Raw genomic sequence first — 25,486 nt, 5'->3', positions numbered from 1 at the left:
CAAAAAACCAACAGAGCTTTTGGAGTTTAGATTTTTGGGGGACAGAGGTGTGGGAATTGACTGTAAGCTGACAGTCTGCCCAACCCCCACCTCACTTGCCTGATTAGGTTGCAAAAGGCTGTTAAGCTGTGGTGCTGGATTGTTTACACTACCCCCCATGTTCCCCGGAAAGACTGGAGGCAAGTTTCTTCTATCCTTTGTTTGGTGTAAAGTTAAGATGATATGTATGGTGGGGGTTTTGGATTGATGATTAAATATAAGAAATTGTCTCTTGAAGCCTTTTGGATTTCTATAAAAGAAAAATATGTGGCAATATCTAAAAAAGCTTTGAACATTTTACTACAATTTTCTACATCCTATTTATGTGAATTAGGATTTTCTACCCTCAACACAATTAAGAGTAAAAAGAGAGGAATTCTTCAATGTATTGATGAGGAAATGAGAGTTTGCCCTTCAAATATATGCCCAAACATTGAAGAAATCGCTAGGACACATCAGGTTCATGTTTCTCATAAACACAAGAATAAAAAAATTTAACACATTTGCGCCCGGACCTGCTGAATTTGATAAATCTTACTAAGAATATATCTATATATATAAAAAGATAACATTTTTGTCATTTTTTTTAACCCTTCTTTTTTACGAATTCTAAAAAGCATAACTCTAAAAAGTTTTTTAATGTGAGAATAAATTTAATTTTGTCATATTTATTTCATTTAATTACCATAAAAGCATGCTTGGACTTTATTTTTTTCTTTAATATTTGACTTAATTATTATAATGTATTTCTCAGAAATCTGTATATAGTGTGCCTACAATTATTTATAGAATTTTAAATGTGCCTCGACTTCAAAAAGTTTGAGAACCATTGCACTAGGGATAACTAAGCTGCATAAGACACATTATTATTTTTAAGAAATTCACATGCTAACTGGTACACTCACAACCTTGGGTGATATATGCTGATGTAGAAGTGTTGTGACATGGTAGGGAAGGAGATACCTAACACTATTTCAGGGGACCTGAGACAGTTTCATAGGAAAAATACAGGCTCAGTCTTGAAAGCTTCGTAGCCATTAATCAAACACCCAAAGGAAATCAAGTCATTCCTGGTAGAGAAATACCGTATTTCCCCACGTATAAGACACAGAATTTTTCAAAAAATTTGGGGTCTAAAAACTGGATGAGTCTTATACAGTGGTTGTAGAAGAGTGGCATTTCATATGCCATAGATGAAACTGAGGACGAGGCAATATATGAAGACAGTGATTCGTCCTCAGACACAGGATGGGAGTTTTGACAGTGATGAGGAGTTGTATGAATTTTATGATGAATAAAACTTGAGTTCAATAACTTTATGCAATACATTTTTTTTTAATTTCAGGCCCCATAATTAAGGTGCGTCTTATACATGGGAGCGTCTTATACATGGAGAAATACAGGTAAATGCAAAGGCACCAAGTCTCAAAGCGGGGTCAGAAAGAGGCCAGTATTTCAGAGAGAGCTCAGGTGATCAGGAGGTAGAGTGGTAATGGGTTTAACCCTGGAAACCAAAGCAAGTTCATTTATTTCAAATCCACTAGGTGCTGTCAACTGTCACATGCCACCAGTGTTCCGGTGAGGACTGACATATAAAAGAGCCCAATCCTCACTTTAGAAGATGTGTAAGAACTCACAGTCCAGGTTGACATTAGATTGTGAAGAACCTTTCAGGCAACACCTGCTGTCTTTTGTTTATCCTCTCAATGAACACCTGGGTGCTAATTATCTATCAGGCTCTGTGTTAGATTTCAGAAACACAAACATAAAAAGGACAAGTCCCTGTCTTTCAGAGACGCACAATTTAATAGAGAAATAGACCCCAAACAGTCCATCACTAAGTCCTGACATGTAATCAATCATAGAAAAGAGGGATCACTACGTTCTCATGGCTATTTCACAGATATCCAAAGTTCAATGCCCACATCACCGTCATCCAGGAGGAGATTCAAGCTTAGAAACATGGTAACCACTCCTGACGCTTTCCCTCGTCATCCCCTACTGCAGCTGTCACCAGATCTCGTCACACTACCTTCCCGTCTCTCAAAGATGCCCACTGTTCCCCACCTCATTCCAGCACTTGTCTAGGCTCAGGCCTCGTCCAGCTTACCTAACTGGGCCGCCTGACCTCCTAATTTTGGCTCTGCTCTTTGCTCTTGTCCTCCCAACCATTCTCCTCACAGAAGACACAGTCATCTTTCTGAAATGCGAATTAGAACGGGTCTCACCATTCCATCACCGTTTCCCGTTGCTCGGAGGATAATGACCGAGCATGCTGAAGCATGGTTCACTCAGAAGAGCAAAGCTACGTTAGGGTTCTGTAACCTTGACTAGCAAAATGTCGGGGAGCGGAGAAGCGCCCGGTCAGCACTTGATAAGCAGACTGTAGGCACGCACCTTGAACTGCAGCATGTCATTCTTGTGGTAAGTCACATCCAGGCGGAGGGAGCTCACAGGCGTTGAGGGAAAAGCGTTGGCATGAAGGGGAGACTTTAAGGAGATGGCCGCCGTGGCCCCATGTGAGTGGTACTGATCATCACTGACGGAGTACAGCTCACTGATGAAATAGCAAGCAGGGACTCCTGGAAAAGGGGACACCTGGGAAGGAAAGCCAGAGTGAGCTCAGCATGTGGTCCTAAGATGATCACATAGAAAGGGGCTGGAAAAGGCAGTTTACAGGGAGATAAAGCCAGACCGTCCCTCACCTCCTTATATACTCTTTGGCTGTGATACAAGTTTAAATGCCTAGTCTTCATGTAAAATATTTGTTAAAAATCAAACAAATCCTATCTCACTCCTGTCCCCCAGACTTCATATCCAGATTAAAAGAATGCAGATTCCTTTGGAAGTCCTTTCTTTCTGTGGGTTTGAAGTAATCACAGAGGTACTATGTGCTATGCTCGTGAAATTGTAGGTCTAGTGCAGAGAATTTTAACGTAGGAACCCATCAGCACAGTTACCTCCCAGGCACAGCCGCGGGCAGTACAGTTTGTTTCAGAAGCTCCATGCTCATCAGGATAACAGTCAATTTTTTCTGTATCCTTGATCTTCAAGAGCTCCCATTCCACAGTGTACGCTTCTCCCAGGGCAAGATCAAGTCCTGTGATAAGGGCCACCTGGAGGAATGGGAAACAACAAGGAAATTTACCCTCAGGACAAAGGCCTTGCAAGATCGAAAACTTCTTTTAAGGGAAGGAAGAGACATCAGACCAGATCCAACAATCCAGGTAACACACCACTGGAGCCTCTATGAAGAGAACCACATGGGGGTTGGGGAGCTACTCAATGACCACAGGGCCTGTGGTCCAATGTCGCAACTCTATGTGAATCTTGTATATGACATTTGGAAAGAGTTTGGTCAAACACAATCTTCTGTAATCACCTCTTTCTTTCCTTCCCTGCCTCCTCTTCCTCCTCCTTATTGTGTCAGGAAGTCTCTCTTCTGCATTTCCCCTTGTGACATCATGCATGCAAGAACAGGGACCATGCCAAATTGAGTTCATCTCCTTGCCCTCCATTCCCCACACCAGTGTTCCCCATTGGTCTGGGCTGAGGGCAAGAAGAAGGGATGAGAATAATGGGGCCTGGCTTCTCCTCTCCATTCTGCTGGGGAAACCTAGACACAATACTTCAAATTCTTTGGGTGCCAGTTGCATCAACTGCAAAGTTGGTGACTTGGCAAAATTATTCCATTTTCTTCTGTTTCTAACATCCCAGCCTCTTCATATCTCTAAGCCCAAAGTCTCAAAATTTGAAACTCCTTTAAATTCATTCATTTAAATATGTAATATTTTTTCTATGTGTCTCTTCTTTAATTAGCAATTTTCTTAGAGAAAGTTCACAATTGTCTTGAGTTATGACATTGCATACTAAGGGGTATCACGCTTCTTCCAGTCTCTTCCCAGCCTGAATTCATCCTGAACTTCCCTGTACTATGGATCCCACCCCCCCTCTATAACACTCTCATAATGGCACAGCCTTGAGTTGAGGATCAATACGAGATCCTTTGAGAATTAGATCAAATCTTTCTCATTTTGGCACTAAGATCTTCCAAAATCAGACCATAAGCTATCTGTCCAAACTGATCTCCTTCCATAAGTGAATCCTACCTATTTCTAGTTATACAATATTCACAGACTCACGCAAGGCTAATCTCTCACTAAAAGAAGGCTCTCCTTAGATTGGCTCATTCTGATATATCAAACTTGAATGCTTCATCCAGGTAAGTACCCTTTCCAAGAAAATGATGCCCATCTGTAGAATATACTGCTAGTTGCCTACTACTCTGCATAGAAGTTAGCTCCCTTCTTAGTATTTAGAATACTAAAGTTTCCACTTAAGAACTAAAATTTTAACCCATGTAACATAGCTGTGGCTATTAATGGGTTAGTGCAAATCCCCCAGAAATTTCTTGCTTCCTCCTGCTCCCCCAGCCTTCCTCCTGCTCCCCCACCCCCAGTACCATAACAAGGTCACAGTGACTGGAATTAAGCAGGAGGTACTTCCAAGCACAAGAGAAGAAAAATAAAAAACCTCAACCTTGACAACCTTGAGCCACTGAACGAATACCAGGAACAGACCTCTTTCTAAACTTCCTATTGCATAAGGAGAAAGAAAAAATCTCAATGGGTTTAAACCACTCTTTAGCTGAGCTTCCTGTCGCTTGTAGCTCAGCGAATCTCCAGGTGATGCATCGTCTTCCAGAGTCCAGTTCCAGCCCCATGTTCTCCAGGGGCTTCACTCCATGAACAAGTTAAGCTTTGAGCATTAAATCAGCCTGGCGTTAAGTGAACACTTCCTATGTGTTGCTTTGGGTTGCCTGTCCCCTTCCTGATGTTCCATGTGTTTAAATCATGTCTCTCTACCGCCCAAACTGAAAGAGGTAAAGTGTTCCTTTGGTCTTATCATCCCTAATTTATTCAGCAAATAGTTATTGAGTCTGTTTTCACATATGTGTCCATCCAACAGCATGCACTTTGCTATACTTGTGAATAGAAACATAATACTTGACTTCTAACTTTATAGTGGATGCACCCTCAGGGGATGGTGCCAGGACATGTCAAATGTCATTGGTGTGTCATTATAGTAAAAAAATAAATGTACTTATTTCCTCTAAATTCTGAAGGTCCCTCAGAAACCACACTGACCCAGTAGCCCCTGCTCCCAGATAATACCCATTGCAAGGAGTATTTAAGGAAAGGCTCCCTAATGATGTTAGAATAGCAGAGGAACTGGTTACAGCCGGTCCAGGAGTATCAGGACTTACCACAACTGATAAAAAATTATGTTATAGTGATCATCTCACCAAATGAGTAGCCATGAAATTAGCAAGGCCTGTCAAATTCTTTGACTTAAAATAGTCCCTAAAAATGTATGTGTTGGAGTGAGAATCTATATATCACAATACATTAAAAAAAAAAACTCACCTCAAAATTTTTCATTAATGGGAATCCCAGCTCCCATTTTTCCCTTTCTAGCATCAGCCAGCAGCTTCCAGACCTACTTTTCCTCTAATGCTGGTTCCCAGGCTCCTAACTGTGCCCTCCTGTCAGCCCAGACAGAACAGAAGACTGAGGGCACCAGGGGAAGAGGATGGAAAGTTCGCTCTACCTTATCCCAGCTTCTCAGCAGCTCCCTCATTCATTCTAGCTCGGGTCCACTCCTGATTTTTCCCCCTCTCCTCACCCTCTGACTTCACACCCCAGGCCGCCAGGACCCATGCCACCTTGATAAGACACTATGAACTGTAGAGAATTCTTGATAAACTATCGCCACCAAATGGATTTTTACCTGCAGGTTAGAATCGTAGGTGACGTTAGGAGAAGCCTGAATTTGGACACCATTACGTTTCACTATAATGTTGTGAGGTTCCTGGGTCCCAAGGATTTTGATCTCTTTAAATACTAAGTTGTTGGGGTCTTTGTAGGTTGACTGCAAAATCTTCACATCCAAGCGGTTCTGCAAAACAATGAAGCACAAAGGTCTAACTATACCATACAGATTCTTAAGTCACGTGGAAATTCCATCTTAGACCAGATACCCAAAACTGGGTTGAATGCTTCTTAGCTGTCTCTACTAATGTGTGCTTAACCAGCATAAACTTATTTTGATACTCCCCGAGCAAAAGAAAAGAAAGAAAGAGAGAGAGACTGATTTGAAAACTGCATTTCAAAAACTGCTTTCACTTATTCATTTCATTGCCTCCTTTTTACTAACATGGACAATTTGATTATTAGGAGGATGCACTCACCTAAAACATAAATGCACATGAAGCTACAAATGTAATTACACACATATACAAAATACACACGAGCCTGTAGTCAGACAAAACCCCACACCTAAGATTCACAAAAATATACTACTCACTTGGGTGGCGGAAAACTCACAGAAGAGGTAAAGTTTATTGGCCACAGTATCTGAAAGTGAGAGGAAGACAACTCAGACTCCGGTCTGACCATTACAGAAGAACAGAGTTTACCCTGGCTGTTTTGAAGCTATATCTTGACAAGGACAAGATTATAGACAGAGTCTCCCAAGCCCAGCCACCATTGTCCCTTTTCCTTTCTCCTTTAACCTTGAAAAGCTCCCCTTCCACATGCTTCCAAGGCACATGCCTCAAGTGTGTCTACCTCCCAGGCTTGAGCCACAAGAATTGTTGGTATATTGGAGACAGAAAAATGTGCTAAGGAGCCATATAACGACACTTAGGTACATTCTCACTGCTTCACTGGTATGTTTTTCATATCGGCATGTGTTCATTGGTATTTCGGAGAAAGATGTCTACACTGAATGGCAGGAACAATCTTGAAAACATCTCCTTCAGGTGATCAGTGACAATGGAATGAGACTCTATGAATACTGCTGACCAATGAGAGAATTATAAGAGGGAGAAATATGTTTTTCTTCCATCAGTGGTCCATCTACCACTACCCAGCAACAGTGCTACTGAAAACAAAACTCCTCTCGAGTGATGACCACTACTGTGCTGGGGAGATTTCTCCCACGCTGGATGACCAGCAGGAGTGACTCAAAAGATGCAGGCTCAGAAACGGCCACACTGTCACAACAGTGCTCACCCTTCGTTTCCCCATCATCCCAGAAAAGTTCGCCTTTTGCTCCTTTTTCGTCGTCGAGGGCAACGATAAGACCAAGAGGGTTCCGTCGGCTGTGGGAGGACAAGATTTATGTCACAAAGTCTTTGAACTCAGAGGGTTTTTGACAAATGAGCTGGCAACGAGTCTTATCAGATTTCAAATGGGAAGGGATCCTAGCAGTGGATGGCTCCGCTTGTCTCCAGGCACAAAGGCAAAATCAACAGGTGCATCTTTCTCTAGAGTCAGTAATGCCACAGAAGAGAGAACTATCCCCAAACATTAGCAATAAACATCTATGTAGGGGGCAAGACTTTAAGCACAGAATCACTGCAGTGGCTACAAGAAAAGCTGCTGGTGCAACCATTATTTGGAATACAGACTACTAGGAGACAGAGAAATCCTAGACACTAAATGATTCAGCTCCATCATTTTAGAGATGATACATGCAGAAGAAGTATTAACTTTGGTCAGGATAGGGGAAGATATATATATATCATATATATCATATATGATATATATATGATATATATATATATATTTGCCCCTGCCAAATAACCATTTTGACTCAGAAGGCAGTAAAATACAATAAGATCTAGCTATATAATGGCACCTTTCCTAATTTTATTATTTATTATTAGTTTGCTTTGAGAGAAGAATAGAACATTCTAACTATCTGCTTTGCAAATACGAATAGGAAACACAACATGCTACTCAAAAAGTGGGTGAAATAGATGGACTCCGAGAAGGGGGACAAAAGAGCACCTTCCAGCTGGGATCTCTCCATAGGCCAGCGCTCCTGCAGACCCCTCCCGGGCCTCACAGCCTCTGCTGTGCACTGTCACAGCTCACGGGGAACGGGTGGGGGTGGAAATAACCAGCTTTGTCGGCCTCCCCCTTAAAGGGAATGCCCAGCCACGCTGTACCTGGCCACTGTGGTTGTGGCCGGCTGTTGGGTGGGGAAGATGTAGCCTCCTCTAAGGTGAAGTCCAATTTTGTCTCCAGGAAGCTCCATCTCCACTTGCTCCTTCCTCCACTTCACGTAGCCCCCCTGAAGCAGGAAGACAAATCAAACGCGTGGCATGACGTGACATCCACCTCCACCTGCCCTCCATGTGCTGAGCTGTCTAGGATTCTCCCCCTGACTGTCTGTCTAGCTGAGGTACTATCCAGTTGGGCAATCAAACAAGAGGAGGGGAAAAAATCAAAAGGTCTTGTCATCAGTTGCGGCTTGGGGGAGCATGTATGCCATGTTTGAGGCTATCTGACATATATTACATGAGCCAATGGTTCTAACTCGTGACCAAGTCAAACTGTCCACTGGGCCCCTCCCGTATTTGCTCATGAGGCACTCTACTTGAGTCTTTATCTTATCAATGGAGAATGTATATGAGAATATGTTTTTCAAATTTCATTGTGGCTGATGGGAAGTGACTTGGGCTCACGTCATCGGCTCGGCTGAAATTACAGACCGCCCTGCAGGAATACACGGTTCACGGACAGGTGCTTCTCCCTCATCGACACAGCTGCACCATGGCCTCAAAGACAAATCAGTGCTACTTACCGTCTCGTAGTCATACCAGACGGCATCAGGCACATAGGCTGTCACTTTCTCTGCGCCCTGAAATTGAGAGAGAATATTGTTCCTCACGGCCCCACCATGGAAAGAGATAAAATCAATGCCCTAGCGTTCCCTGCGGACTTCTTCACCATAGACTGAGTGCACATACATGAGCTTTCTTGGCCCTGTTATCAAATCATGCCTTTCTTCTAATAGGAATAATAGAGACAATAACTTGGCAACCAAAAAAACCAAATCCTAACTGGAACCACCTTAGGAATAATATTAATAATATTGAAACATGTTGCAGTGGAAACTCCAGTTCTGCATTGATGATCTCATTCATACTACACAGCAGTCCCTAGTGATGGAGGTTATTGTTATTCTCTGGTGGGTACAGCTGGGGCACTCGCATGACAACGTGTACCCGACCACACTGGTACTGAGCGGCCAGGCAACAACCACAGCCTGGTCCGCCCAACCATAGAGTGAGGCTGGGTCACTGCTCTGTTCTGCCTCTACCTCATGGAGCAAGCAGTGATTTGCTCTGAGGATCTGACAACAAATAGGGCTGTTCTGAGAGCCAGGGTCGCCAGGAGATGCTTCTACTCTGGTTGGGAACATGGTCAGGAAAAAAAGACTGCTAGAGGTGAACAATGTGTATCAGATGTCCAACTTCCCCAACCCCGGCACGCCGTCGCCGTCTCCAAGGCATACGCAGCCGCAACTGTGGGCGATGCGTTTGGAATACAGGGAAGAGAGATGCTCCCGAGAAGATAGCGGCAGGAGCAGAAACAGAGACCGCCATGTGTCTCTATGGCAACACTTGCCTGGTCCAGAACCGGAGTGATGAGAAGCCCGGGACCCCACAGAAACTGCTGGTGCACATCCCAAGTGTTGTTGTCCTTGTAGAACCTGGAGATTGGAGAGATGGTCCCTGAGATCTGGGCCATTGCTTCCCAGAAGCTCCCCCCCCCCCCACCTGTCCAAAGCACACAGGCTCCCTGCCTGGGGCAAAGCCTCCAAATTATTCCATGACACCCACTCAACTCCCCCCTCCCCGTTCCTGCAGAGAGCTCTGCTTTCCCCCGCCCTGTGCCCTCCTGTTCTCCCCCAGGTTGAACAGGACTTCCTAGAATAGTACCTAGGTAACAACAGCCCTGCAAATACCCGCTGGGTTTTCCAGGATATATATAATATACGATATATGTACTTATATAATACATACCGTATTTTTCGCTCTGTAAGATGCACTTTTTCCCCAAAAAAAGTGGAGGGGGAAATGCTCATGCATCTTATGGAGCAAAAAATACTGTATTTTATTAAATATTTTAACACACCATTTGGTTCAGCATATTTTTTTTTCTTATTTTCCTCCTTAAAACCCTAGGTGTGTCTTATGGTCAGATGCGTCTTATGGAGTGAAAAATAAGCTAAGTAACTGTTTGAATTGTTTCAATTTTCACTCTTATATTTGATGACATAGCCAATGCCACCCAGTTGCATAAACCCAAGTCCTTCGGGTTCGAAGAGCATACTCATGCAGAAGGGGCCTGGCCACCGTGTCCCCCCGGCTGTGGGCGCGGTAGAGGAGGGTGTAGAGGTAAGGCAGCAGCGTGTAGCGGATGTTCAGGTAGTGTCTGGAGGAGTTCAGCAGCCTGGAGCCAGCTCCGAAGGAGGCCGGGTCCTGGTCCTGGAAGGAGGAAGGAACTGCAGCTGTGGTCTGGCTGTGAATCCCAGACCCCATCTGTCCAGCTGGGCCTCTGATCCGTACAGGTGGGCAAAGGGAGGTCACTTGCAAAGTGAGCGGTCACTATTCACCTTGCAACTCAGGGAGACTGCCAGTTAAAACATTTGGAAGCATTTCCTCATTTCATTTTCATTACATAATGAGCAATGTGGATAATGTGCACAGAGGTTTCACATGAACCTTTCCCTGAATGCAGCAGTATAAACAGCACAGGGCATTTTAATGGTGCGGCATAGGTCCTGGTTGATGGCAAAGAGCGGTGCCAATCAGCCAAGGGAAGCACCAGGCAGGAGGGTAACTCAACACAGTCCTTAGATGCTGATAGGTCTGGTCCTAACATATGCAAATTTATTTCGATCCTGCCTCCTGGGGGACTGACCTTGTAGCCTTGGCCATTGTGATTCCTGGAAAATGGGTAGAATGCTCCCAGCTGCATCCACCGCCTGCACAGGTCCTCGGGGGCATCCAGGGCAAAGCCACAGATGTCGGCACCCACCTAGAAGGACACCCACAGCTCGTGAGGGCACCCCACTTTGCTCTCTACCAGGGGCCTCCCAACTGAGCTTTGCTAACCTCTTCTTCAGAAGGCTAATATGGTGTGACCAAATCAGGGTATATCCTGTGTCCGCTCTTTAGTGCCTACTGACTTTGAGTAGCTTACTTAACCCGTTGTGCCTCAGTTTCCCCGCTTTGTTAAAGTAGGCACAAATTAGCTACAGAGGGTTGTACTAAATTAAGTCATATAAGCAGAACACTCAACACACAATAGCTTTTTGATGAACAGTTACCACAACTACTGCTGATATCGTTATTTTGACCACACCACTCTCAGAACTTTCCAAAGTCTAAATCTGATACTGTCACTCATGAAAATTTCCAGGGTCTCTGTACAGCTTATCCTATTAGCTCCTCAAAACCAAGCTCCAACCCCCTTTTCCAGCACGACTTCCCATTCCAGTCCTACATGCCTTCCCTCACAGACCCATCAATGTCTTACTCTTATTTATTTCTCAATATTAAAATGACCTCCCTTGTGAATCAGGTAAAATGTACCCACTTTTCAAGATTAAACTCAAGTGCTATCTTTTCCACAACTTTCTCTTGACTCCCTCCCTTCTGTTCCCTGTAAACTTGTCAGTGCCAATAAGTCCCTTTCTCAGGATCTCCATTGATAGTTAACATATGTGTCCCTGTTGGCACGTGTACCCATTTGTCATAATTTTTTGTTTATACATGTCTCCTCCTGCTAAATTATACACTCTTTAGGAAAAGAGGAGGTGTTTCTGTTACTATATTTATGATTTTCTCCACCCTCATCATGCATCCCTAACTCAGTACCCTGCACAGCGGAGCTCAATAAATAAATATAGATGTTGAATTTAACTAAAAGATGCCAAAGCCACTTCTGGGGTGCTAGTAATGCTATGTTTCCTCATCCGGGTGCTGGAAACAAGGGCATATTCAGTTTGTGAAATTCACTAGCCATATAGTTAAGTACATGGGCACTTATTTGCGTGTGTGCTACACTTTAATAGAAAGCAATGTTCCAATGACATCGCTTCAAGGGTTAACTTTCTGTCTCTATAAGGCAATACAAGCAAGCACGTTGGGGTATCAGAGAATGAAAGAAGATGAAACACATGCTCTCAAAACATGAAATCCCTGGGTCACAGAGGGGATGGGAGGGGAGGAAAGAAGGGGCGCCTTATGATTTGAAAACTTTCTAGAACAAGGCTTTCTGGGAACTGGGGTTTGTAAGAGAGGTTGGGACGTGGACTCACCATTGGGATACCGAAAAGGTTGAACTCGAGCATGCCAGGGATGGACCATCGAAGGTCATTCCAGGTGGCCGCGTTGTCTCCCAACCAATGGGCTGCAAACTTGCCTGATCCCGCAAAGGTGGAGCGGGTTATAATGAAGCTTCGTTTATTGGGGAACACAGTCTTGACAGCTCTAGAAAGGGGGGACCTGGGAGTCAATGTGCAACCCTTAATGTGTCCCAGCCCAGCAACATATATACCCAGGATCTCAGGAGTCCACACCCCATGCACCCCTTCTAATTCTCTGCAGGATGGGTGAGGGCTGCCAATGGGAGCAGACTGCACCGTTAAGTATATTTGTGTTTTGTTTTGTTTTAAGGTATTTTATGTACATCAACACCTCCAAGATATTCAAGTATTTCCAAAGCAGACATAAAAAAGGCTACTAACTATAAATACAATTTTTAAGGAACAAAGGTAAAATTCAACTTCACATGGCTGTATGTATACAGGGTAAGGCAAAAGTAGGCTTACGTATGTGAAACACAGTTTATGCTTGTATTATTATTATTTCTTAATTCTTGTATTATTTTCCATATGAACAACTGCAAACCTACTTTTGCCCCATTCTCTACATTGATCTTTCATGTGGTGTAACTTTAGACCAGGGGTCCCCAAACTTTTTACACAGGGGGCCAGTTCACTGTCCCTCAGACCATTGGAGGGCCGGACTATAAAAAAAATTATAAAAAAATCCCTATGCACACTGCACATATCTTATTTTAAAGTAAAAAAATAAAATGGTAACAAATACAATATTTAAAATAAAGAACAAGTAAATTTAAATCAACAAACTGACCAGTATTTCCATGGGAACTATGCTCCTCTCACTGACCACCAATGAAAGAGGTGCCCCTTCCGGAAGTGCAGTGGGGGCCGGATGAATGGCCTCAGGGGGCCGCATGCGGCCCGCGGGCCGTAGTTTGGGGACCCCTGCTTTAGACACACACAAAAATGAACTCAGGATCCCCCTCTCGGAACTTAAATTCTTTTTAAGTAGAAATACTTTGGTCACAACTTCATAATAAGCAAAGACCTTTTAAAATTATATATGTGTGTGGGTATGGGTACTTTTTACAAGTAAACATAAATAGATATCACCTATATGTTTAAAAAAAGAAATCTGTTATATGCTTAAAGACGTTCGCCTCATAGTTTTTCAACAACTTTCAGGAAGGCTGAAATTCTACCAGGACTTTGCTAAGGAATGGACGTGGACGTGGGTCTGTCCACCTTCTGCCACAGCTGCAGTGACTAGAGCACATCCTCGACACCTTTTCCTCACTGTAAAATCGGAGTCCACTCCCAAAGGCAGACACGGTGCAGTAGAAGGATGCTAAGCCAGCATCTAAGCCCCAGAGCACGTGAAGCCTGAATTCCTTAACCCTCCACCTTCCAGTCAACACAGTGTGGCAGGGAGGAAGACACACGGACCTCAGACTCGGGCAGTAATGGGCTTTGGTGTTGCTTTTACAATTCATTAGCTGTTTGACCTTGGTTTAGTTACTTCTTTCTTTCTGCCAACTTTCCATTTATTCATGTATTCATTCGTTCTTCCATTTCATACATTCCATCAATATCTATGGGATTCCTTCTTCCCCGTGTACTAGGTAGTCTCTTCATTCACTCAGCAAAAAGAACCATACTTATCTGGGAAAGTCCTTAGGAGTACCACCCTGGCACCGAGCATCTAGCAAGAGCAGTAATGTGCCATGTGCGAGGTCTACAGCCTCGGTGGCCTTACTCTGCTGTGGCGATGGCCATGGAGTAGCCGTACAGGTTGTGGACGTCGTACTGCTTGCCCCAGTGCTGCACTGCGTCCATGCAGAGGCTCTTGCAGAACAGGCACCCATCCAGGATCCCTGGGACAAACAAGGGAGCAGAGAGTGGGCGCCGGCAGTACGTGTCCTGTAAGTGACCGCGCAGCGTCCTCGCTGTCGGAGGGCCACACACTTGGGGCAGCTGCTCTGATGTACAGAGAGACTGCACTGGCCCACACACATCCTCCCACCTGGGCGCTCACATGACCAGGGGCAGGCGTTTGGGAGCAAGAGGATTCAATCAGATTTGGGGTTTCTTCTGAATTATTCCATCCAACTCAGCAAAGTTAAATGATTCAAAAACATAAATATTGGGTGAAAGTATTACTTAATTTATCATCCCTTCTCTCCATTGACCGAGACTTACTGGGAGTGAACGGGGGAAAATTTAGATCGCTTGTCGAACAGCCTGACACTGAACCATCAACAAAGTTGGAGACCTCATTCATATCCTACAGGACAAAGGGCAAAAGTTATTAATAAACAAAAACATGTCCATCTAGGTTGTACTAATGGTGTCCTATTTATTTATTTATTTATTTTTGAGGAATCAGAATAATGATCCCAGATATTTCTTTCTTTAAAGAGGTTCTCATGTACATGGAGAGAAATAGACACTCCTGTCTTCTTTATACATTGAAGGTTTCATGGAGCAGGTTCGTAAAAATCCCTTCAAAATTATACGTCTATAATTACTGAAAACAAAAACTTTCCAAACGCATTAGGTGAAAAAATATTTCAATTTATATGATTCAATACACATCAACTTACATATTCTCTGTATATCCAAATATAGCTATGAACACACACATATACACAAGCAGAGAGAGAGAGAGAGAGAGAGAGAGAGAGAGAGAGAGAGAGAGAGAAGAACAGCGTGTCCCAGCGGCTGTGCAAGTAAGAGGTCCGGAAGATACATAGTAAGATGTGTCTTTGGTTGATATCATTTTAGAGGGTTTTGCTCTCATCTTTTTAGCTCTCTGTATTGTTTAAAGTTTCTACATGTCTCTTATAAACAGAAAATAAACTCTAGAGCTCCCAAAATTTGGCTGAACATCTGTCACTGTGCATTTGTTTTCCTTTGACAATACATGAGACATTGGCCCTTACTGCAGCCACCATTTGTCATGCACCTGGGCACTCTGGCTCTAGTCAATCTGCCCAATATCCCCAAGTAAAAGGGCCCTGAACTGGGAACTGAACAATTTGTGTCCTTGTGACAATGTAAGGAGTGTATGATATGACCTATTTCTGCTTCAGCTCATTCATTTGTAATAGCGGTGCTGGACTCAGAGGGGGAAAAAACAGATTACTTCTAACTCTAACAATCTGATTTTGATTCTAAGCTACATGTTTTGGTAAGACTGTCTGAATAGAAAGATGGGGAATTTGAACATCAAGAAGTTAAAAATCACACCCATAGAAGAAATACACAAGTCTAACATAGACAAACAAAGACACTGTAATTGTAAGGTAAGATTTTGCTCACCTTGGTTCAGTCATCAATTCACATGGAGACTGCAGCCAGGAAATCAACAGAAAGAGAAGACTCAAAGGGCAGCAATGGGAGAATTAGGAAAGATCATTAAGAGCAAGGATGTGTCACTGGAGACCGAGGCTGGGATCATCCCACACCCTCGGATTCCCAGTTATTCTGTACGGATGAGAAAGTTGGCCAGTGGAGAAGGCTGATAAGAAAAAATTGATTCATTTGAAATATGGTGTTAGAGGAGAGCTCTGTGGATACCATAGACCACCAGAAAGATGAGTAAGTGGTCCTAGAGCAAATTAAGCCTGAGAGATCACTGGAGGCAAAAATGACAAAAACCAAAGTGTCCCGCTTCTGACACATCATGAGGAGGCAGGGTTCTTTGGAAAGCACTTTGATGCTGGGAAGAACAGAAGACAGCAGGAAAAGAGGAAGACCAAACATGAGATGAACGGACTCCGTAAAAGAAGCCATGGGCGTGAGTCTGCAGGCGCAGAGCAGGGTGGTGAGGACGGGATACTGTGGGCGTCAGTCACTCACAGGGTCACCAGGAGTCGGAGCCGACTCAACGGCATGTAACACACACAAAGCAGGAGATGCTTAGAAGTCTCGCCATACTTGCCCTCCCCGCCTCTCTCCCCCTGTGCTCCCCGACTCAATGACAGCGTTCCGCACAGTCTGAACATCAGTCACCTAGTAATCGGGACATTAAGAACTCACAATCCAGATTCCATCAAATTCCACTTGATCGTGGAAAAGCTCAAACTCTCTTGTCCACCAGCCAGCACAGTTGGGGTTGGTGTAATCAGGAAACACAGTACTTCCAGGCCAAACCTAGAGAAGGGGAAAGAGAAAACACATTGATCAAAGTAAATTAAATGACTACAGCATGAAAGAGAGTACTTTGGGAAAAATCCCTCATATGATCATGACAACAGAGGTGCCAGGCACGGGTCCTGCTGAGTTAGAGACGTGAAGCACTCCAAGTACTAGACTACGTGTCAGGACTCAGTCACTTGAGAAAACACTGATTTTAAAAAATTGGTTAAGTCCGTGCTAATCTTCAACTCCGGTCCATCCTTCCCTCTGACTTTCTCTAGCCCCAATTCTAGGAATGATAAATGAGGGAGAGATATAGAAATTTCAACTGGTCCATGACCAATTGTGGGTTCCCACCATCAATTACTCTTCTTTCTACCTCGCCTGTCCACTTCCCCTCAGACACTATGTACTCGGGCCAGCAGAGGTAATAGACATGAACCGGCAGGTAACACCTTCGCGGACAACGAGGACAAAGAAAAGCTTGAGAGAGAAGTAGTCGAAGTTGTCAAATGCTACAGAGAAACTGAGTAGGAAAAGGGACTGAAAACAGTTCCACTGGGTTCGCCAGTTAGGAGGCAACGGTGCCATTTGGCAGAGCGGTGCCAGGAAAGTAATGGGGGAGGAAGGTGGACACTCAGTATGGGGGCTGCTGTGTACAGGGACTTGGCTGTGGAGGGAATGTAGGGGCTAGGATGAGTGGTCAGTATCTGAGGACGAAAGGACAGGGAAAGTTTAGCCCCAGCATACATAAAGCATCTGAAAATGTGAAACAATTACACACACACACACACACACAGGCACAGCCGCCCTGCCAGCCCCCAGCTTCCCCATTAAGTTACCTTCCCAATGACTGGAGTCACTCCATCCGAAGCACTGACCCATATCTTCATATCTGAACCCCTGTCGTAGGGGCCGTAGGGGTAACTTGAGGAAGAGTTGTCGGAGATAGCTGGGTCCTACGCAGGAGGAAACACAACAAAGGGCAGAGCTTTAAGTCAGAGGCATGAAAAGGAGATTGGGAATTGGGGACGGAGGAAGGGGAGCTGGGTGCAGGAAAAGGAAGAGCGAGTGCCCAGTTTGGGGGGAAACGAGTGTGGCACATACCACAATGATGACCAATTTCTGTCCGTTATTGTGCAACTCCTTAGCAAACTCAGGAAAGCCTTTAAAATCCACTGGATTATAAGTGAAGTCTTTCCTCCCATCCATGTAATCAATATCAGCATGCTGAACATCCTGAAAGAACACCCAAGGTCCACAATTCAGTGCCTGCCTAGGAATTTCCCTTGTTGAACAAGCCAGTCCAAGGGTCACTGACATTATTCAGGAAATACCCTCAAGCTGTGCCGGGCTCCAAACAGGGTTCCTAATCAGGGCCTGGCATCTAAGTGTTTCTTTTCCCAATGGTAATTTCCAAACAAAAGACCCATTGTTCCCCTAAGGCCTGACCCCACCCCTGAATCAAGATAACTGCACCACCCATCCTACCTTGTTGTTGGCCGTTGGCATTAGAAACCAATTTCACCAACAAACCACAACAATGACAGATCACTAAGGCTATCAGAGATAGAGCCATTCCCCAAAGTCTACTCCACCCACAAGACAAGGCGGGTAGGGGCTGTCATCACCCTCATTGTACCATCCCCACGTTGTCATGTTGCTTCTTTACTTCGTTCGACTCTTCTTTGCTGATTATTCTTGCCTAATCTAACCTGTACAAAAATAGTGGAGCCCAGAATGAAGCTGACTCTTGTTCTAGACCCAGACGTCTGCCTCCAAGGGGCCGGGATGGGAGAAAAGAGGATTATGGGAGAGAAGAGGGTTATTCCAGAGATTCCTGGGCTTCTCCCTTTGCTCCCTTGTAAAACCTCACCCTGCCTCATACAGCAGACATGTTCAAATTTAGCCATCCAAACATCCAAAACATAAAAATACTTTATTACATCTATGTACTGTATCCTTTTGCTCACTTAAAATACAAAAAGTCTTGAGAACTAAATGCATGAGGTAAATAAATGCATATGATATGAGGTGTAGTTACTATAGTAAGCATAAGAAAATGTTACTAATAAAAAATATGATTAAAAAAATAGAGGCAATAAACAGATTGCCCCCTAACTCCATAATTGCGGTCTCTAAGTACTATTTCTTACTAAAAAGAACATATATAATGTTAATACATATATGTGTATATATATAATGTAACATATATAATGTTTATACATATATATATATATATATTGAACTCAGGAGGAGATAATATAAACAATTATTCCCAAGGGAACTCTTTTATTTGTGGAGGCTTTTTAAAACGTGGCTTACGTAGGGGAGCTGGGCTGCCCGATTCCTCTCCACAACCTCCTTCATGTTATCTAGGCTCCCATAGTCATAACGACTGAGCTGGAATCCAAGTGACCAGTATGCAGGCAAGGCCGGCCGGCCAATGAGCTGAAAGAAATATTTGAAATAAAAATTAGCCACTTTGGTTAATAAACCATTGGTTTAGGGGCACAAAACAAACTCCATTTTCCAACACACACTTTTTTTCATTAATGATAGACGGTTAGTCTACTTCCCTGGTCCCTTTATAAATCACTGAGGGTGGGGTCAATTTGTAATAGTAGGCATACGACAGCTCCGAATAATAGCGGATTTTCAGGAGTCACACTTTCACATTGAACTTGCTATTTAGGATTGTCTCAGTCATGGTCAGGATGTGAGTTTACCTCTAGATACTCCTGAACCACCTGCTCTGGAGTATTTCCCAAGAACACATAGAAGTCCAGAACGCCCCCGATGGTGCGGTACGTGATGGCTGGTGTGGGCTGGAGGGCAACCTCTTGATGGATTCAAAGTGAAGAAAATAAAAATTAGAACCTACTCTAGAGTAATAATGACAAAGCCCCAGAGCAGAGGATCACTGCCATCTGAACATTAGTAAAGTGATCCTAAGATTTTTCTACACAAAGGGACAAACTCTGATAATCAAAGGCCACGCCCACAGCAAATGGGAGTCCAAGCATTGGCTCTGTGACAGATTTTGATAACTGGTGACTGGAATGTCTTCACTCCAGCATCTGGACCCATTCACAAAAAAACAACCAACTTCATGAAGGAGTCCAGAATAAGCCACTGTAGCATAAAAACTGTTTTAGAATAAAGATACTCATCAACCTAAAAGTACACAGTTGTCATAAACTCCTCCCCCAGAGCAACCGTAACCTTCTCTGAGACAAGCAAATATTGTCACAAGAACATCACATCTCCCAACTGTTCGCCTACGGGCTCATTTATCTTTCCAAAAAGTCATGTGCTTTCCCCTAAGTGCCTTTTCTCCCTCCCACCTCCTCTAAGTCATTCGTTTCATCGCAAGTGCCTTTCTCTCCCTCCCATTCACCCATTAGGATGATAAGTAAGCCCCAAATTATAACCACCTCTCTAAGTCATTCTTCCCTAGAGCACACGTGTGAGTATGCATTTTGCACATGTAAATAAATTGTCTTTCTTCTTGCTAACCTGTTCTTTGTCAGTTTGATTCACAGGCCACCAAATACTGAACTTAAGAGGGTAGAGGGAAATAAAATGGCATTCACAATCCTATCACATGCTACTCCTACCTTATACTCCACCGTTACTGCAGGAATATAACCCAACTAGACACATTGAGTGAGGTAGAAGCCTCAATGGATCTCACAACAATCAAGAGCCAATGTAAGAAAAAAGTCAGAGATGATACTCTACATTCAAAACACCTTTTAGCTCCAATCACAACTCTCAGAACTGAGGCCTCCCTATACTCGTTGTTTGCATTTAGGGGTGAAAGGCCTCAAAATCTACTGAATGTACTCTACAGCCATGGGAACCCTCACACAGGGTAGCTAGTACCCTGTGGCCTTTCCTTTGCTTTCTGGCTCCTCTCAACTACCTGAAACTGTACAATCCTTGTACTGTCTCAATCTGTTCTGAGATGACTAGGTACCTCTCAGAACCATCTAAAATTCCACTGGGTGTCATAGAACCATCTTAGATCACTGATTCTCAATCTGTAGTGAACGATCAGATCTTAGTTTTTAAATTTCCAGTTCTTTGACAACTGATACTTTTGTAAAATAACATTAAAATGAATTACTAAGAAAAAGGTTTATGCATGTATTGGATGCTTCGACAACTCTTACTCTCAATTTCTACACTCATCTTACTGGAGACCTGAAACTGTCTACAAACCACCTGTGGGCCATGTTCTGAGCATCACAAATCCAGCTGAGAAAACGGTAGAGATCAATGTCCTGTGGCCACCATCAACCCTGGGAGACTCTGATATATCCTTCTTCCCCTACGGTGATTGACTCATTGCCACTAGGATCAGTTGTTACTGCTGCAAGCAGAAAAAGAGTTGAGAATCATTGCTTTAGTCTAAAACCATCAAGGACAGGGAAGCTACCTACCTTCTAGAATCATGTGATAGTGCACTATTTGGTTTTAGACAAGCTGATCTTGCTCTGCATGACCCTTGCCACTCCACTTTGCTACCCCTGTAGTGTCTAATTGTGACATTCACTGCTCAGTGTTGTAGCTCCCTGGTCAGGCCCAGCTGCTGTCATCAACAGGCCCAGAGCAACTGGCTACTTCCTACCGGAGCTTATATCAACCCCTCTTCTGGATGGAAGTCTAAGGAAGGAGAAGAACCCATTGGTAGAAACTGCCTCTGATTACAAGGAAGAGCTTGCTGTCTTAACTCTGTAATAGAAAATATTCCAACAAAGAAGAACACATTCAGCAGAATCATGAGCTGGGAGAGAAACCCCTACTAATGGCTGCCGTTGGTCAACACACGTGGCCTTAAGCTATGGCTCAGCCATTCCCAAAGGGTCCATTCCTTTTATCACCATCCTGTAAGAAAGGGACTGAAGAGCACGCTTATGCATTTTTTCATGAATATCCCTGTAGTACTTTACCCATGGCATTGCTGTTCATCAGAAACACTCCAAAGGACAGTCCACTAGCATCTTCAAGGCACAGGAAGAATGTCTGTGTGCCGTACAAATTCGTTCCATCCTGCAGAAAGATCATTAAAAACCACAAATTTACAGTCTAATAGTCTAAACCCCACTCTGCCAGAAATGGCTTAGGTCAGGAGATCAGTGTTAACCACGTGACAGGGAACTCATGGTCAAAGAAGATGTGACTAAATCTTGAAACTATACGGTTGATGTTACCAAGCGAACTAGTGGTTCCCCTATTGAATGAGCCTGCTGTGACCATTTATCTTAAAAAAATATGAGAGCTTCGTGCTAGGTATTAGGACTTGAGAGAACAAGAATTTTGAAACTGAAGTTCTAAGAAGCTCTCCTCTCAAAGAGGCTTATCTTATTGACCTAACCCCATCTGCAAAAGCTCCATCAAGTCTTAATATCAATCAGTCACCCTTCTAATGTGCCACAAGATGGCGCTCTCCTTGAGATAGCGATTCAAGTCTTCACACCAGTCGAGTTCAGATTTTGAGACTTCAGAATAGTATAGTAGAGGTATTCTCAACCCAGGCTGCATCCCAGCCCAATTCAAACAGAATTCCTGAGGATGAGGGGGAACATTGACTTTTTATATTTCCCCAGGTGAGACCAACGTGTAGTCATGTTTGAGAATCACTGCTCTAGAACAGCATTCCTCAAATTTTGCTGTGCATACAAATTATATAAGACTCTTAGCTAAATGTGTATTCTAACTTAGTAGACAGAAAAGGGATCCGACAGCCCACATTTTTCCCACATCAGGGCCCACACTGGACACTTTAGGTAGCAAGGATCTGGGAGGGGGGGCTCCTTATTAAAGAATCATCACCAGCCCCTCCCAGAGGAGCTGCTCTGATCTTTTCTGTCTTTTTCTGCTAGGTATACGCATAGTAAGGAGCATAGTTTCAAGTTCAAAAGGCCAGGGATCAGATTTTATCTCTGTTACATACAAACATTTTCTTTCTTTCTTTCTTTCTTTTTTTTTTTTTTTTTTTTTTTTACATAGGGGAGGAGGTTATTTGGCCTTTCTGAGCTTCAGTTTCCTCATCGGTTAAATGGAGTAAATTATACCTATTTTTTCCAGAGTCCTTTGGGAAAATAGTAATGTTGGATAGAATAGCCAATAAGTTATTCCACTGACCCCTTTTTAACCATCTAGCCACTAGTTCTGCTTAGACAGGATAATTGCTGAACAAACCCTATATTTGCTGAGCCTAGAAAATAGCTCTGCTTTGGGCTTTAGCAGTCAAAATGGAAAATAAATAAACACAGAAAAGCAAAAGAAAAGAAATGATCAACAACAACAATAGAACTATTCTTTCACTGCCCTGAACATTTTTCACACAGAGAATGATTAATATGGTATTGTAGTTGATATTGTATGCTATTTTGCTGACAAAGCTGGTAAGCTGGAGATTTATAAAGGTCAACCTGAAATATGGAGACCCTAACAAACGTACTGTGCAGTCAGTATTAGTGTTTTCTCCAGGACCAGTTAGTTCAAGAGGAATATATAATGAAAAAGTAGTTGACATCCACTGAGCACTCTCTGTGTGGCTGACATCCTTCTAGAGACTGTATGTGTATCAGTTCATTTAATTCCCATCACAACTCTATGAGGCCGGTATATTACCCCCGTTTTGTAGATGAAAAACTGGAGACACAAGAGATAACTTGCCCAGAACCACATAACTGGTAACTGGCAGAGCTAGGATTCAGACCCAGACAGCCCCACCCTGACACCTCACTCTTAACCATTATACTGTCCAGCTGGGAGTGACCTTCAAGAATGAGGCTCTGTATTCAGTGGTGAAGGGCGACCCGGAAAGCTTACCCCATTGGGGGTTGTGTCCCTGGAGAACATGGACCAGGTCTTCCAATTCATATCGTGGCGGTACTGCCGATGCACATGTTCTCCCAGCCCATACACGTTAGCGCTTGGCAGCCGGACGGAGAGCTGCAGGAACTGATCGGCAAACAGCAGGGGTCCAATGCTCGAGTCAAACCTACATACGGGGGAAGGAGGTAGGGAACACAGGGACAGTGGGCAAGTGCGGTGGAGAGAACACAGTGCCCAGAGAAGTGGTCTTTCTACGCCAAGGACTGAATACCCCTACTTCACCGGCCCCACCTGTCCTCCTGCGACATTTTTCGGACACGAACAGATCAGGGCTCTTGAGGACAGGTACGTGTGCCACATTTCTTAGATTTGTCTCATAGACACCCTATCACATGACCTGAGGACTACTCTTGAATTACAGTAGGTATTCTGTAAACAGTTACTGGTGGATGACCATGATTAGATAAACGGAGGAAAGAAAGGGAGGGATGCCCAGTGTCTGGTCTATAATAAATGTTTAGTAATGACAACAACAGAAAGAAGGGCAGAGGAGAGTAAGGTAGGTAGAAAAAAATGTACATTCATTTGGAGGTGAAAAGTCTGGTCTCCAACAGGGTACTCGCAACCTTGAAAAATAATGTTGAAACGCACCCTCCCCCGAGCTTGCACAACTCCCTCCCCCTTCCTACTCGGTTCCCCGGGTAGCTTTTTCCAGACTTACAGAGCACGGCCATTGTTTCTCCTGATCACTTTGATGCTAAATGGCTGGTCAGAGACCGCAACGTCATAGGTCCGGGAAGCAGCAGCACTTCCTCTGAAGGCTTGGACATGTTCGTGGGGTACCTCGTACCTGCCGTTGTCTTGGTCAGTTAGCTGTCCCGAGGGATGAAGGAAAAAAAAAACAAAATGAACACTTCTTCTCCGTTTTCCCCGAATAGAAGCATCCCTACCAACACCAGTGCTTCTCGATGTCTGTGCTCATGGTTCGGGAACTCGGGCACTGTTCCAAATGGCATTATGTCTAAGGTACGTGCACCCAGTATATTATCAAACTCAGATGTTGGACACTTGGGCATAAGTTAGCCTTTAGGTAAAAGCTATACCCCAGGTCTGCAGAGATGGAGTAGCTCTAGAATTTTCAAAGAAGTGGTCATGTTTTTCTCTCCCTACTCCATTTCACAGGGTGTAAAGGGCAAATAAGTGAAAACAAAAGCTCATAAGAAAACTGTAATATATAGTTAGGACGTTACCACACTGAAGGAAGACTACAGATGCCTTCGACACACAGGCGTGAAGAATAATGACAGTGGAGAAAAAGACCTCCATTAGCAAAATTTTCTATTTTTAGTAACTATAGTTATCAGGTAGGAAACAAGAACCTTGCAAACTAAGATTTTTTTAAAAAAATAAACAAAGCCCTGGCCAGTTGGCTCAGCAGTAGAGCATCAACCAGGCATGTGGATGTCCCGTGTTCGATTCCCGGTTAGGGCACACAGGAAGAGCGCCCATCTGCTTCTCCACCCCTCCCCCTCTCCTTCCTCTCTGTCTCTCTCTTCCCCTCCCGCAGCCAAGGCTCCATTGGAGCAAAGTTGGCCCGGGCGCTGAGGATGGCTCCATGGCCTCTGCCTCAGGCACTAGAATGGCTCTGGTTGCAACAGAGCAAAGCCCCAGGTGGGCAAAGCATCACCCCCTAGTGGGCATGCCAGGTGGATCCTGGTCGGACACATGTGGGAGTCTGTCTCTCTGCCTCCCTGCTTCTCACTTCAGAAAAAAATAAATAAACTAAATAAACAAACTGTAACCTTAAAGTGGAAACGATTAGATGTCTGATACTCTGCTGTGAGAAGGACGTTGTTGATATCATTTCCAAAGGGGGACGGAGAAGGCAACCTCTTCAACTGGGCTGTGAACCCTGAAACAGAGAGGAAAAGGTGGCAGACCTGGCTGTATACATTCCCAAAAGACAGACACATAACAATGTGCCTTTACGTCAAAGGGGCTGGTGAAAAGCCCTTATTTCCCCCAACGTAGGGAAGATACAGACATATACCCCATCACAGACTCATACAATCTCCTGCCAGAATCTGAAGGTAGGTACTGTCATCACCTTGCCCAAACACCATGCCTCTCTTCTACAAGAGTGCTGGGAAACCTTCCCCAAAAGGCCTAACTCTCATTCCACCAGCCCATCCGTTACTCCGTGTTAATCACATACCCTTTCTACTCTCAGCCCTCGGTTAGCATA

The 25,486-nt window shown here is 44.0% G+C and overlaps 1 protein-coding gene across 7 annotated transcripts in view; it reads right to left on the bottom strand.

The window, feature by feature from the left end:
- Positions 1–25,486, bottom strand: part of MGAM (maltase-glucoamylase) — a 74,847-nt gene that overhangs the window by 23,271 nt on the left and 26,090 nt on the right. For all 7 annotated transcript variants that reach the window (XM_066262482.1, XM_066262478.1, XM_066262481.1 and 4 more), the window contains 22 exons: positions 25,044–25,153; positions 23,963–24,114; positions 23,236–23,407; positions 21,348–21,447; positions 19,119–19,231; positions 18,715–18,840; positions 17,497–17,628; positions 17,232–17,348; positions 16,291–16,404; positions 14,449–14,533; positions 14,006–14,123; positions 12,223–12,394; positions 10,821–10,937; positions 10,230–10,384; positions 9,522–9,606; positions 8,695–8,751; positions 8,057–8,181; positions 7,116–7,204; positions 6,406–6,455; positions 5,830–5,997; positions 3,000–3,155; positions 2,437–2,637 (listed from right to left, as the gene is read on the bottom strand). In XM_066262482.1, coding sequence (XP_066118579.1) covers positions 2,437–2,637; positions 3,000–3,155; positions 5,830–5,997; positions 6,406–6,455; positions 7,116–7,204; positions 8,057–8,181; positions 8,695–8,751; positions 9,522–9,606; positions 10,230–10,384; positions 10,821–10,937; positions 12,223–12,394; positions 14,006–14,123; positions 14,449–14,533; positions 16,291–16,404; positions 17,232–17,348; positions 17,497–17,628; positions 18,715–18,840; positions 19,119–19,231; positions 21,348–21,447; positions 23,236–23,407; positions 23,963–24,114; positions 25,044–25,153 — 2,714 coding nt within the window. The remainder of the gene's footprint in view (positions 1–2,436; positions 2,638–2,999; positions 3,156–5,829; positions 5,998–6,405; positions 6,456–7,115; positions 7,205–8,056; positions 8,182–8,694; positions 8,752–9,521; positions 9,607–10,229; positions 10,385–10,820; positions 10,938–12,222; positions 12,395–14,005; positions 14,124–14,448; positions 14,534–16,290; positions 16,405–17,231; positions 17,349–17,496; positions 17,629–18,714; positions 18,841–19,118; positions 19,232–21,347; positions 21,448–23,235; positions 23,408–23,962; positions 24,115–25,043; positions 25,154–25,486) is intronic.

Source organism: Saccopteryx bilineata, chromosome 2 (assembly GCF_036850765.1).
Source record: "Saccopteryx bilineata isolate mSacBil1 chromosome 2, mSacBil1_pri_phased_curated, whole genome shotgun sequence".
NCBI classification, from domain to species: domain Eukaryota; kingdom Metazoa; phylum Chordata; class Mammalia; order Chiroptera; family Emballonuridae; genus Saccopteryx; species Saccopteryx bilineata.
The sequence above is the reverse complement of the archived record's forward strand: the minus strand, read 5'-3'. Positions and strand labels throughout refer to the sequence as shown.